At 42.7% G+C, this 15,401-nt stretch overlaps 1 protein-coding gene across 1 annotated transcript; it reads right to left on the bottom strand.

Annotated features, from left to right (window-relative positions):
- Positions 1-1,277: 1,277 nt before the first annotated feature.
- LOC127325692 (uncharacterized) lies at positions 1,278-5,192 on the bottom strand. Its single transcript, XM_051352507.2, has 2 exons — positions 5,018-5,192; positions 1,278-4,073 (listed from the first exon to the last, which is right to left on the bottom strand). The coding sequence occupies exons 1-2, from the start codon at positions 5,054-5,056 to the stop codon at positions 1,683-1,685; spliced, it is 2,430 nt and encodes an 809-aa protein (XP_051208467.1). The 5' UTR covers positions 5,057-5,192; the 3' UTR covers positions 1,278-1,682.
- Positions 5,193-15,401: the final 10,209 nt, after the last annotated feature.

The raw sequence follows: 15,401 nt of genomic DNA, 5'->3' as shown, positions 1-15,401 counted from the left end.
CCATCCTGTATCTTCCCAGCCTAAAACTCATACCGCAGCCCATAACTGAACTTGTTGCTATACCCCCTCTGGGTTGTACATGATCTGTAAAAAAAAAAACTGCCATCGTTTATAAAAGGAGGTTGAAGATTTATATAAATTTAGATGTACCTATATACTAAAAAGTGTCCAGATACATTTAAATTTAGGCAAATTTGCGACGACTTTTTATGGACAGAGATTGTATATAAGAAATCATAAGTCTTGTGGTAGAAATCATGCATGTCATCAGCTCATGAAATAATAAAATAAAATAATTATCTACAATACTTCTGAAACTGTTCGTGAGAAAATAAAGATGATTCAGTATTTGAGTTGTTGGAAAGACAATAATCAAGTGCAAAAAAAAACAGTGATGAAGATTCAGTGTTCACATACAGCAATCTGAGTGTTTTCGGAGAACCTTTTTCGTAGTCTAGTTGTTGCTAATGGTGGTGGTTTGTTTATATTTCTGTGAGCGTCCGATCGGCAGGGCCTTTTTTTTCTTTTCCTTTTTCTTCCTTTTTTTCTTTTCGGCTATATGCATCCTTAATGTCTTAACTAGTTCTTAATATTATGCTGTTGCAGAGGCTAAGTGTAATTGCTATCAATTTAATATTAACAAAATTTTCTTTATCGAAATAAATACGGGCAATCTCATGGCCAAAATATTTTCCACCACAATCGTTGCATCATAAGTGCATGGGAAAGCAGTCTAAAGCAAAACGCGGAATAGATTCAACTTACAACATCACTTGGGCAGTACAACTCAGATTATCTACCAGAAAAAAAAACTCAGATTATTATCCTTACAACTGAATGTTCTTTCTCTCCTGAAAACTGAATCCTTTATAAAAACAAAATCTTGCAACAATAGAGAAACACATAAATTGGACCAAGACAAATACTTCTTAAGAATATATACAAGCTAACGAATACATTTGACTATATAAGCTACCTGGGAGTTGGGACACCATCTAGATATAAAACCATGCCATGTCCCTGGAGACCAACATGGGACACATATTAAAAACTTTATTTTTTAATCTCGAATCAGCCGCTTATAGTTGTAAATAATAGTGTATAATAAGATCCAAATAGACTTAGATTTCCTGACGAAGCTTGCATTCAGATAATTCTAATAATACTTTTGTGCTTTTGTTTGTTAGATGCACAGTTATATAGATGCAGTAAAAACAAAGATTTTTAGAAGAAACAAGAGGTTAAAATACGTAATTCAACTTAGTAGGAGCAGCACATGAATTTAATTTGTCTGTCAATTTTTCATTCGTCAAGATTTACTCCATCAGAACCGCTTCACTGAGCTGGCCTAATTCAAAGCATTGAAGAATTAGGTCACAACACTCTTTCGAAACTAGATTACTTGTAACAGACAAAAACATCAAAACGGAAATCTAAAGTGCAAAACTGTTTCGATGTTCTGATGACACCTAAAGCTTGTGGATGTAAGGGCATGTCTTGCAGATTCATGTTTCTTAGTAGCTGTCGTTCCAGAAAGAGTTGTCTTCCCTGAAATTCTGGATAGCTTGTTGTATATAAGCACCTTTCTCCAGTAGGAGTCCCCTTTCTACTACCAAAGTCACAAAAAGGGTTTCATGAATCCGGTTATGCTCAATCAGTCCTCGGCTTTCTTTTTGGCAAATTCAGTCCTCGGCTCTATCTTTCTTGCACTCGGCGTTCTTGGTTTCTTTATCTTGTTGATCCTTCTCGAGCTGTTCAGCAAGCTGTTGCCTCATGGCACGGACGTTCTCGGCATTCACCTCATTCCACACTATGTTCATCCAATCCTCCTCGGTTGGTCTTCTTCTCCACCATGTAGATCTTGCTATGGCCATAACATAAACAGCGCAATCAGAGCCATTTTCTTGCCTCGGTGTCTGCACATCCTCGACTTCTTGTGCCCCAGGAAAGATTGTTCGCATGTTTTTTGCAAGGTTCAGTGCAGCGGGTAGGTTGTGTCCATCAGAGGAATCGTGGTGGATAAAGCGTGGCGGTCCTTCAGATGTGGCGTCAATAACAAGCACTGACCAATGTGAACCAAGGTCAGCATATCCAAACTCTGCAGTGTCATTCACGGGCAAGACCACAATGCGCCGGTCTCTGAGGTGCTCTGGATTGATAGAGGTGGAGTCTTGGGCATACGCGATAGCCGACGGTGCATCAACAAGAAGAACCTCATCGCTGTCTAACCTAGAAGATAATTCAGTGAAGTAGTTGCTGATAACGGTATCGGATATGAAACTGCCAGTTTGAAGGTCAACAAGATCAGAGTTTGGCTTGTTGGTTTGTTTCTCTATTTGTTCTTTTTCGAGCAGTTCAGCCAACTGTTGCCTCATGGTATGGACATTCTTGGCATTCACCTCATTCCACATCATGTTCATCCAATCATCCTCAAATTCTCTTCTTCTCCACCATCTAGTGACGGACCTTGCTATGGCCATAACATAAACAGCGCAATCAGAGCCATTTTGTTGCCTTGGTGTCTGCACATCCTCAACATCTTGTGCTGCAGGAAAGATTGTGCGCAGTTTTTCTGCAATTTTCAGTGCAGCCGGTACGTTGTGTCCATCAGAGGAATCATGGTGGATAAATCGTGGCGGTCCTTCAGATGTGGCATCAATAACAAGCACTGACCAATGTGAACCACGGTCAGCATATCCAAACTCCGCAGTGTCATTCACGGGCAAGACCACAATGCGCCGGTCTTTGAGGTGCTCTGGATCGATAGAGCTAGAGTCTTGGGCGTATGCGATTGCCAACGCTGCGTCAATGAGAAGAATCTCATCGCTGTCTAATCTAGAAGATAACTGGTTGAAGTAATGGCTGATCACCTCATCGGATAAGAAATCACCATTCCGAAGGTCAAGAACATCAGAGTTGGAAATGATATCCATGGTCAGCGGCACTTCAGCTCCTTGCTCTGATTTCTTTTCTGTGTATTTTGTCACAAGCAATGGGCCCACCTCAGAAATTATCAGCCCAAGTTCTCTAGCTCCCGCTACCAACATGTCACACTCCTTTTTGTCTTCCTTTTCCTGATTCCAAGAGGCAAACCAATGCGGTACGTGCGGCAAACCTCCAGCTCCTCCTCCCCTCAATCCTTTTCTAGTATTTTTCTCTTCAGGGTATTTCATTTGGCTGATCCCTCTTTTTATACCACGTTTAGCAATATTCCTTGGGGCTGGTAGTGGTGGCGGGGTATCAAAGTTGGGCACGACGCTGTCTGCCTCGCCCCCGTCGATGTACTGCTCATCAATGGGCTCCCACACTTCTGTCCTAGGCTCGGGAGGGAGCGGTTCATGGGCAAACAAACCAGTGGTCACTGCATCGACCTGATAAATGAGAATCTGTGCTAAAAGGCGCCTTATTTGAGCTATGTCCTCTGCTGCATGATGCTTCTTTATGATACCATCCATCACAATTTTGCACAAGGCGGACCAATTGACCACTAGATTTTTCATGTCATCCCCAAGTCTTGTCTGTGCATACCCAACTAGGGCTTGCTCACATTTCTCGTTGATCTCTCTAAACTTAGTTTCCATGATGAGAACTGCAATTCGCCCAACTGCAGCTGGAAACCCCTCGGGCAGAGCATGGCTAGGTCCTCGATAAGAATGGATAGAGTCAAATCCAGACCGCACTGCATGTATGTCCAATCTAGTTCTCTCCACTCCCTTCGGAGAAATGTCGCTGTGATTGGCACTGAAAGGTATAATCACTGTCCCCTTTATGCTGTTCATGTAGACAGAATCAACACTTTGACCTTCAAAAATCATCTGATAGAAACCATTCTCACTAAAGAATCCAATGAGCCAATACTGTCTAGCCACTATCACGAATACCAGGTTTCTGCCCCGATAGCGCACGACATAGTAAAATGTACCATGAAGAGGAGTCGTGTATATGAGCCTATTGCCAACTCTCACTCTAAAGCCACCCCTGCAGAAATTCCAATAACGGAAGTATCTTTGGCAAGCTCTGAAATTTTTCAGCACCTCCTCTTCGGTCCCGTCAAGCACTAGAGTCACGGTATTCTGCATTATTAAGAGACAAAGATTTTTAGTCCACTGATTTGAAGAAGAAGAAAGCAAGCAGGAAAAATTGAACACTTCTGCGTGGGGTAAAAGCTTCGACAGGTCGAAGTTGGCGGGGAGGTAATGGTTGATCGATGCCCCGGCAAAGATTACTTATCGTCTCAGGCCTTACGCCCAAACAAAAAAAATCTTAAAACAAAAGAAAAACATCCGAAAATCAGATGTTCTTGCCGCAAATACCGCAAGAATCGCTCTCTTGCCCGTCAACCATTCTCACCAAGTCGCCTCCTTGCGGCACAGCACAGCCCGGAGTGTTCGAGGTACGAAAAAACCCAACTTTTTTTATCCAGGAACAAAAGGAATACACCATGGTCCATGTATAAGGAGTAACTGGGCAAATCGCGAGATTGCGAAGTGAAACTAGTAGGTAAATCAGAAGAACTTGAAGGAGAAAGGAGGAAACAAAAGATGCTACGGCGAGCTGGCGGGGAGATACCGAGATATCCGCGGCAATGTTACTTCTCGTCGGAGGTTGAACTCTTTCCAGGCCTCACGCCCAAAGAAAACAAAATTCTTAAACGAAAAGAAAGATTCCAAAGCAGATGTTCTTGCCGTAACAAGAATCGCTCTATTCCCGTCGACCATCCTCACCAAGTCGCCTCCTTGGCGGCACAGCACAGAACAGCCCGGAGTGTTCGAGGTAAGAAAAAAACCACTTTTTACCAAAAAATCTCCATAATGGATTAATCGGGCAAACCGCGAGAATGCGAAGTGCAAGAACTAGGTAAATCAAAGAACTTGAAGGAGAAAGGCAAAAAAAAAAAAAGTTCTCCCCCTCCAAGAACCAAGAAAGCGGGTATTTTAGGTTCAGCAACAGGGCCAGATCTGGAGCGAATGAGGAGGGGGGGGGGGGGGGGAGAGGCGGGTGAGGAAGGAGCCCTTACTCTTGGTAGCCTGCGTACTCTCGCTTTCTTCGGAGCCATCACTCTCTCCGAGTCCCGGTGAAGCAGAGGCGCTCTGGTTTGCGGTTTTGGATGGAAACGAAGGGGGTGGTGATGGTGGTGGGAGACCGGAGGAACGGGGTTTTCAGGAGTCGGCTTGGGTTTAGGCTGTCCACTTGTGTACTGCCGTGCCGCTAGGCACTATTTGGATTCAGACTGATCACTCCCATGCGAAGGCTAAGAGCGCAGACACCCTATATTGCCTCGATTTGGTCCCTTTACGATTTTGGGCTGAAAAAAGTGCCACACCAGACTGTATATTCGTGAAAATCGTAAAAATATTAAGGGGGTTGGTAAACGCGGCCTCCCAACCCGTAGAAGAACGGTTTCGAGGGCGGAACTGAGGGGCGATCCTCATCCCTGCGAGGCATTGCCGCGAACGAAATCCCCCCTCCCTTCGTTCCTGCCTACACGCGCAGCCGCCGTCCCCGCCCGCTACCCCCTTGACGCGCCTCCGTAGCGCCGCGATGGCTGCTCCCAACCCACCGGAGGTTGCTGTCAAGCTCGCGCCGGTCGAATCGACCGCTCCCGCATCTCGATCCACGACAGCCGCCGCCGTCCCCGCCCTCCAGCTCACGGTCGTCCCCATGACCACTGTCGATAGCGGCACACCGTAGCGTAAGCGGCAAGGAAACCACATCGGTTTCTGTCGGTGCCGCTCTAGTGCCACCACGACCCCAACAGCCAAGGTCAAGCCCGACGTGTAGAAGGTGTCGCCGAAGAAGACGGAAGCGAAGAAGCAGCCCAAGAAGGCGTCTTTGGCGACTTTGACTATGGCACCGGTAAGCTCTTCGGCAGCAGACGATAGCACCGCGCGCGAGGTGTTCGACCGCGATCCCCCAAGGTAAAATCTCCCCTTTCTTGTTTATGGTGTGATACGTCTCCGACGTATCGATAATTTCTTATGTTCCATGCCACTTTATTGATGATACCTACATGTTTTATGCATACTTTATGTCATATTTATGCATTTTTCGGCACTAACCTACTAACGAGATGCCGAAGAACCAGTTGCTGTTTTCTGCTATTTTTGGTTTCAGAAATCCTAGTAAGGAAATATTCTCGGAATTGGACGAAATCAACGCCCAGGATCTTATTTTTCCACGAAGCTTCCAGAACACCGGGGGAGAAACGAAGTGGGGCGACGAGGCGGCGACACGCCAGGGCGGCGCGGCCCACCCCCTGGCCGCGCGGCCCTAGTGTGTGGGCCCCTCGCGTCGCCCCTAAACCTACCTCTCCGACTATAAGAAGCCTTCGTCGATAATAGTTCTAGTACCGAGAGCCAGGATACGGAAAACCTTCCAGAGACGTCGCCGCCGCCAATCCCATCTCGGGGGATTCAGGAGATCGCCTCCGGCACCCTGCCGGAGAGGGGAATCATCTCCCGGAGGACTCTTCACCGCCATGGTCGCCTCCGGAGTGATGAGTGAGTAGTCTACCCCTGGACTATGGGTCCATAGCAGTAGCTAGATGGTCGTCTTCTCCTAATTGTGCTTCATTGTCGGATCTTGTGAGCTGCCTAACATGATCAAGATCATCTATCTGTAATGCTATATGTTGTGTTTGTTGGGATCCGATGAATAGAGAATACTATGCTATGTTGATTATCAATCTATTATCTATGTGTTGTTTATGATCTTGCATGCTCTCCGTTATTAGTAGAGGCTCTGGCCAAGTTTTTGCTTTTAACTCCAAGAGGGAGTATTTATGCTCGATAGTGGGTTCATGCCTCCATTAAATCTAGGACAGTGACAGAAAGTTCTAAGGTTGTGGATGTGCTGTTGCCACTAGGGATAAAACATCGATGCTATGTCTAAGGATGTAGTTGTTGATTACATTATGCACCATACTTAATGCAATTGTCTGTTGTTTGCAAGTTAATACTGGAAGGGGTTCGGATGATAACCTGAAGGTGGACTTTTTAGGCATAGATGCATGCTGGATAGCGGTCTATGTACTTTGTCGTAATACCCAATTAAATCTCACTATACTCATCATATCATGTATGTGCATGGCCATGCCCTCTTTATTTGTCAATTGCCCAACTGTAATTTGTTCACCCAACATGCTATTTATCTTATGGGAGAGACACCTCTAGTGAACTGTGGACCCCGGTCCATTCTTTTAATCGAATACAATCTACTGCAATACTTGTTCTACTGTTTTCTGCAAACAATCATCATCCACACTATACATCTATTTTTTTGTTACAGCAAGCCGGTGAGATTGACAACCTCACTGTCACGTTGGGGCAAAGTAATTTGGTTGTGTTGTGCAGGTTCCACGTTGGCGCCGGAATCCCTGGTGTTGCGCCGCACTACACTCCGCCGCCATCAACCTTCAACGTGCTTCTTGGCTCCTACTGGTTCGATAAACCATGGTTTCTTACTGAGGGAAAACTTGCCGTTGTACGCATCACACCTTCCTCTTGGGGTTCCCAACGGACGTGTGCTGTACGCGTATCAAGCTCTTTTTCTGGCGCTGTTGCCGAGGAACGAAGAAAAATTACACCACAAAGATTTTTAACTCCCACGTCAACAGGTCTTTTTCTGGCGCCGTTGCCGGGGAGATCAAGACACGCTGCAAGGGGAGTCTCCACCTCCAATCTCTTTACTTTGTTTTTGTCTTGCTTGGGGTTTTATTTACTACTTTGTTTGCTGCACTAAATCAAAATACAAAAAAATTAGTTGCTAGCTTTACTTTATTTACTGTCTTGTTTGCATTCTCTATATTAAAAACACAAAAAATTAGTTACTTGCATTTACTTTATCTAGTTTGCTTTATTTACTATTGCTAAAATGAGTAATCCTGAAGTTGAAGTCCGTTCGTTTAAGCAACAAGGGGGAGAATGTTTAAAAGATGCTTGGTATAAAATTAGTGATGCCCATAATAGGTGCACTAAGAAACACTCCACCACTATCCTACTCAGGAATCTTTATGTTGGTATCTCTAGCTGGAATAGGTATGTTCTTGATTGTCTCGCGGGAGGTAACTTCCTAGGTACTCCTGCTTTAGAAGCTAGTTGCATTATTGAGAGTCTATTTGGAATACCACCTGTTAATGAAGTTAAAATTGAAACCTCTCTTGAAGATGTCATGAAAAAGTTGGAAACCATAGAGAAAAATCTTCCAAGTATTGAGGCTAATTTGGGAGCATTACTTGATAGCACTGATAAACTTGATAGATCTCTAGGTGGAATTAATGAGAGAATTGCCATCTTAGAAGCTTGTGCTATTCATGATAATCAAACCAAAGGATTAGTGAACTTGAAGAAGCTATGGGAACCTTAGGTTCAACTTTTTCTTCTATTAAATTTAAGGAGAAAGCTTATGTGGGTAAGGAGCAGAAGTTCATGTATGTCTCTAAGGCGCCTAAACCAAAAAAACTATTATAGGCCTAAAATTTATAAAGCTCTTAACACCACTATAGATAAGGGAGCATCTAAGATACCTAATGGGACAAATTGTGAAAATTATGATGTTGATGCTTCGTCTCTTGATAATACTTGATACACACTTTCTGCGTCTAGCGGAAAGGCGTTAAAGAAAAGCGCTTATGGGAGACAACCCATGATTTTACTAATGCACTTTTGTTTTATATTTGAGTCTTGGAAGTTGTTACTAATGTAGCAACCTCTCCTTATCTTAGTTTTGTTGCATTGTTGTGCCAAGTAAAGTCTTTGATAGTAAGGTTCATACTAGATTTGGATTACTGCGCAGAAAGAGATTTCTTTGCTGTCACGAATCTGGGCTGTTTTCTCTGTAGGTAACTCAGAAAATTATGCCAATTTACGTGAGTGATCCTCAGATATGTACGCAATTTTAATTCAATTTGAGCATTTTCATTTGAGCAAGTCTGGTGCCTCAATAAAATTCGTTTTTGCGAACTGTTCTGTTTTGACAGATTCTGCCTTTTATTTCGCATTGCCTGTTTTGCTAAGCTTGATGGATTTTTCGATTCCATTATCTTTCAGTAGCTTTGTGCAATGTACAGAAGTGTTAAGAATGATTATGTCACCTCTGAACATGTGAATTTTGATTGTGCACTAACCCTCTAATGAGTTGTTTTGAGTTTGGTGTGGAGGAAGTTTTCAAGGATCAAGAGAGGGAGATGATACAATATGATCAAGGAGAGTGAAAGCTCTAAGCTTAGGGATGCCCCGGTGGTTCACCCCTGCATATTTTAAGAAGACTCAAGCGTCTAAGCTTGGGGATGCCCAAGGCATCCCCTTCTTCATCGACAACATTATCAGGTTCCTCTAGTGAAACTATATTTTTATTCCATCACATCTTATGTACTTTGCTTGGAGCGTCGGTTTGTTTTTGTTTTTGTTTTGTTTGAATAAAATGGATCCTAGCATTCATTGTGTGGGAGAGAGACACGCTCCACTGTTGCATATGGACAAATATGTCCTTAGGCTTTACTCATAGTGTTCATGGCGAAGGTTGAATCTTCTTCGATAAATTGTTATATGGTTGGAAACGGGAAATGCTACATGTAGTAATTGGTAGAATGTCTTGGATAATGTGATACTTGACAATTGTTGTGCTCATGTTTAAGCTCTTGCATCATATACTTTGCACCTATTAATGAAGAAATACATAGAGCTTGCTAAAATTTGGTTTGCATAATTGGTCTCTCTCTAAGGTCTAGATAATTTCTAGTAAGGGTCGAACAACAAGGAAGACGGTGTAGAGTCTTATAATGTTTACAATATGTCTTTTATGTGAGTTTTGCTGCACCGCTTCATACTTGTGTTTGTTTCAAATAACCTTGCTAGCCTAAACCTTGTATCGAGAGGGAATACTTCTCATGCATCCAAAATCCTTGAGCCAACCATTATGCCATTTGTGTCCACCATACCTACCTACTACATGGTATTTCTCCGCCATTCCAAAGTAAATTGCTTGAGTGCTACCTTTAAATTTCTATCTTTCACCTTTGCAATATATAGCTCATGGGACAAATAGCCTAAAAACTATTGTGGTATTGAATATGTACTTATGCACTTTATCTCTTATTAAGTTGCTTGTTGTGCGATAACCATGTTCCTGGGGACGCCATCAACTACTCTTTGTTGAATATCATGTGAGTTGCTATGCATGTCCGTCTTGTCTGAAGTAAGGGCGATTTACCATGAGTTGAATGGTTTGAGCATGCATACTGTTAGAGAAGAACATTGGGCCGCTAACTAAAGCCATGATCCATGGTGGAAGTTTCAGTTTTGGATAAATATCCTCAATCTCATATGAGAAAATTAATTGTTGTTGAATGCTTAAGCATTAAAGAGGAGTCCATTATCTATTGTCTATGTTGTCCCGGTATGGATGTCTAAGTTGAGAATAATCAAAGGCGAGAAATCCAATGCGAGCTTTCTCCTTAGACCTTTGTACAGGCGGCATAGAGGTACCCCTTTGTGACACTTGGTTAAAACATATGTATTGCGGTGATAATCCAGGTAATCCGAGCTAATTAGGACAAGGTGCGGGCACTATTAGTATACTATGCATGAGGCTTGCAACTTGTAGGACATAATTTACATGATGCATATACTCTATTACTACCGTTGACAAAATTGTTTCTTGTTTTCAAAACCAAAGCTCTAGCACAAATATAGCAATCAATGCTTCCCTCTGCGAAGGGCCTTTCTTTTACTTTTATGTTGAGTCAGTTCACCTATTTCTCTCCATCTCAAGAAGCAAACACTTGTGTGAACTGTGCATTGATTTCTACATACTTGCATATTGCACTTGTTATATTACTTTACATTGACAATATCCATGAGATATACATGTTATAAGTTGAAAGCAACCGCTGAAACTTAATCTTCCTTTGTGTTGCTTCAATGCCTTTACTTTGAATTTATTGCTTTATGAGTTAACTCTTATGCAAGACTTGTTGATGCTTGTCTTGAAAGTACTATTCATGAAAAGTCTTTGCTATATGATTCATTTGTTTACTCATTACATTACCATTGCTTTGATCGCTGCATTCATTACATGTGCTTACAATAGTATGATCAAGGTTATGATGGCATGTCACTCCAAAAATTATCTTTGTTATCGTTAACCTACTCAGGACGAGCAGGAACTAAGCTTGGGGATGCTGATACGTCTCCGACGTATCGATAATTTCTTATGTTCCATGCCACTTTATTGATGATACCTACATGTTTTATGCATACTTTATGTCATATTTATGCATTTTCCGGCACTAACCTATTAACGAGATGCCGAAGAGCCAGTTGCTGTTTTCTGCTGTTTTTGGTTTCAGAAATCCTAGTAAGGAAATATTCTCGGAATTGGACGAAATCAACGCCCAGGATCTTATTTTTCCACGAAGCTTCTAGAACACCGGGGGAGAAACGAAGTGGGGCGACGAGGCAGCGACACGCCAGGGCGGCGCGGCCCACCCCCTGGCCGCGCGGCCCTAGTGTGTGGGCCCCTCGCGTCGCCCCTAAACCTACCTCTCCGACTATAAGAATCCTTCGTCGATAATAGTTCCAGTACCGAGAGCCACGATATGGAAAACCTTCCAGAGACGCCGCCGACGCCAATCCCATCTCGGGGGATTCAGGAGATCGCCTCCAGCACCCTGCCGGAGAGGGGAATCATCTCCCGGAGGACTCTTCACCGCCATGGTCGCCTCCGGAGTGATGAGTGAGTAGTCTACCCCTGGACTATGGGTCCATAGCAGTAGCTAGATGGTCGTCTTCTCCTAATTGTGCTTCATTGTCGGATCTTGTGAGCTGCCTAACATGATCAAGATCATCTATCTGTAATTATATATGTTGTGTTTGTTGGGATCCGATGAATAGAGAATACTATGCTATGTTGATTATCAATCTATTATCTATGTGTTGTTTATGATCTTGCATTCTCTCCGTTATTAGTAGAGGCTCTGGCCAAGTTTTTGCTTTTAACTCCAAGAGGGAGTATTTATGCTCGATAGTGGGTTCATGCCTCCATTAAATCTGGGATAGTGACAGAAAGTTCTAAGGTTGTGGATGTGATGTTGCCACTAGGGATAAAACATCGATGCTATGTCTAAGGATGTAGTTGTTGATTACATTACGCACCATACTTAATGCAATTGTCTGTTGTTTGCAACTTAATAGTGGAAGGGGTTCGGATGATAACCTGAAGGTGGACTTTTTAGGCATAGATGCATGCTGGATAGCGGTCTATGTACTTTGTCGTAATGCCCAATTAAATCTCACTATACTCATCATATCATGTATGTGCATGGTCATGCCCTCTTTATTTGTCAATTGCCCAACTGTAATTTGTTCACCCAACATGCTATTTATCTTATGGGAGAGACACCTCTAGTGAACTGTGGACCCCAGTCCATTCTTTTAATTGAATACAATCTACTGCAATACTTATTCTACTATTTTCTGCAAACAATCATCATCCACACTATACATCTAATCCTTTGTTACAGCAAGCCGGTGAGATTAACAACCTCACTGTCACGTTGGGGCAAAGTAATTTGGTTGTGTTGTGCAGGTTCCACGTTGGCGCCGGAATCCCTGGTGTTGCGCCTCACTACACTCCGCCGCCATCAACCTTCAACGTGCTTCTTGGCTCCTACTGGTTCGATAAACCTTGGTTTCTTACTGAGGGAAAACTTGCCGTTGTACGCATCACACCTTCCTCTTGGGGTTCCCAACGGACGCGTGCTGTACGCGTATCATGGTGTTCTTGCGGTTGAGCGGGAACCATAGGTGATAACTGCAAGTGCATATGTAGTTGTATCTATTTTCGAAATAAGACTATCGATCCCACAGAGACCTTACCGGCTGCGGCCTTAAGAGTTCTCTGTTGTAAAGTACTAAATCAACATTCAAGTTAACTTGGATTTCATGTAGAAAACGTGTGAGTGACTGAAAGGTGATTTAAACAACGAATTAAGTAAACTAAAATAACTAGCAAAGTTAAGAACAACGCAATGCAAAAATATTGAAATTGCATAGGGCTAAAGCATTCTCCGGGAGTGTTGGATTTACCACTATCATTAGGGTTGGTGTTTCAACTAGATGTTATCATCTTGTATTCATGCATGTATGAGGGAGGAGCCCCTAAGTGGGTAATTGCAGACCAGCTATATGATCAACCACTCCTCATAACCACAACCGTGTACACGACAAGCCACATCAGTACACAAACTATTAAGGATTCAACCAAGGACCCGTGGACATGTATAGGCTTTGTGAATCCCTTTTAATTCCCCTCTATCCACATGATGGTAGATCAACATGAGGGTGTCACATGACGCCTCCTTACGACCACATGCCTACAAGTAACTCCCTCTTTTGTCCCTAAGGCAAACATTGCATGGAGCTCTTCACATAACATCAAAAGAGAGAACTAACCCACAATGCATAAACAAACTATAACCATAGTATTTTTTTTAGGATTTCTCAATCTCCACGAGAATTGAAGAACTACTCACTCATTGAGGGGAACAACATCATCATAATAATAAGATGAAGAGGGTACATGAGAATGGATGGATACTTGTGCAAATCCACAAACAAGTCTAGGAAATACAACAAGACGAATGAAGAAATGGTGATGTTGATGAAGACGATGGAGATATAGCGTGGTGGTGATGGAGATGATGCCTAAGCCTTCAATGATCCGAGTAGCAATGGGGATTGGTACCCTTCTGCTATTTCCCCCTCCAAATTCCTTTCGGAGGCGAGTTTTCTACGTGTTTTGGTGCCTACGAATGTTGGATCTCGGATCTGTTTGCACGTGGTGAAACTATTTGAAGAGACGAAGGCAGTGGCAGGTGGTATGACTGCATCGTACGGGCGGGCCACCGCCATATCAATGATTGTCAAACACTTTTTTTGACTGTTTTCTCAGTGGCGTTTTCCCCAAGTGCTAAGGTAAATATCTTCATTGCTTTAATGGTCTTCAATGAACATATTTATGTCCAAAAATGACTTCTCAATTGACTGAATCCATTCCTTCCTTCCATTCCGGGATCCCGATGCATGTAATACATGTTCCCACATATTTGCATCATATTAGTAGTTATTATCAATATTCTTAATGATTCCCCCCTTCTCTGGTTCTAACTCTATCTAGCAGAAAAATTTTGTGTTAGTATTTTGGACTTTCTAGGAGCTACGAGACTCCAAAAAGGGCAAGATCGGAGAGCACACTTCGGAATTTTTGAGACGAACAAAATTATCTTAAGTGGGTCACCAGGAGGTCAATGTGCTGATAAATAGAGGGGGTGGCACGGGACCCCCCTAGACCGCACCGCCATGTCTCTTTCTCACCTCGTCGCTCGGATGTCGTCGATTCCACCGCCATCCTCTTTGTCTTGACCTAAAAAATACTTTAGAAAGGGTACATGAGGCGATTTCAAAACATGCGGAGGTGGAGATCAAAAACAAGAAACAAAGAGGTAGAAGGCTGCCGCCGGAAGGAGTTCAGAGGGGGCAACCGCTACCAGAATCGCCTCCGGTGGACTCTACCCCCCTCTGGTGAGTTCATCATCAACATATACATCAACACCCCCATCATCTCGGTAATATAATATCCTGGAAAATATGATGTGTGTGGTGCAATCTATTGTTTTCCCATGATCTATTGTGCGTCTATGTCTTTGTTTGAGTATCGACTTGTTTATGGCAATTATAAAATAGTTTTCTGATGGTTGCATACAAGTATATGTTATCTTCTATGATGATGTTATGTACTGATATATGAGTGCACACATATGTTGGGGTATGCATAAGGTTTTCATTGTTGCATGACGATATGAGGAGGGATAGCTGGAGATTGACAAAAACCGTGTCCCAAGTCTTAAATATGTATATTAATCCATGGTTAATTATCGGGGGATATAACTATAGGGATATTGAAACTTACAATGTTGGTTGGACGTTATGTCTTAATATCTCCCTAGTTTGCTCAGAAACGACCTTGGAATCAATCACTAGGGTGTGATTGCACATGTTTATGGCTGGACCTATCTATGGTTTCTCTCTAGAAGAAACAATAGAAAGATTATCCATGTGCTTCACTGATTACGACAACCAAACAAATGAAATAACAATTTGCCTAAACACTTACTCCCTTGAGTTACTCGTTTTCACTTTACTTGATCTACTTGCACTAGCTAGTTTACTTGTTGTATTTTCTTTCACCGTTTCCTAGATAGAACTAAACATACCTTACACACTCTAGTTCATTGCTTTGCACAAATGAACATATAAGTGGGTTACAGAGATTTAGATAATAGATAGTTTACCTTCAGCTCCTCGTGGGTTCGACACTGAAATACTTATCAAATTGTACTATGA

Source organism: Lolium perenne, chromosome 4, assembly GCF_019359855.2.
Source record: "Lolium perenne isolate Kyuss_39 chromosome 4, Kyuss_2.0, whole genome shotgun sequence".
Lineage (NCBI taxonomy): Eukaryota > Viridiplantae > Streptophyta > Magnoliopsida > Poales > Poaceae > Lolium > Lolium perenne.
The sequence above is the reverse complement of the archived record's forward strand: the minus strand, read 5'-3'. Positions and strand labels throughout refer to the sequence as shown.

Coding starts and splice junctions, on each gene's coding strand:
- LOC127325692 (XM_051352507.2), bottom strand. CDS start 5,056: ATGGCTCCGAAGAAAGCGAGAGTACGCAGGCTACCAAGA. Junction 4,074..5,017: donor GAGTACGCAGGCTACCAAGA/GTAAGGGCTCCT, acceptor TTAATAATGCAG/AATACCGTGACTCTAGTGCT.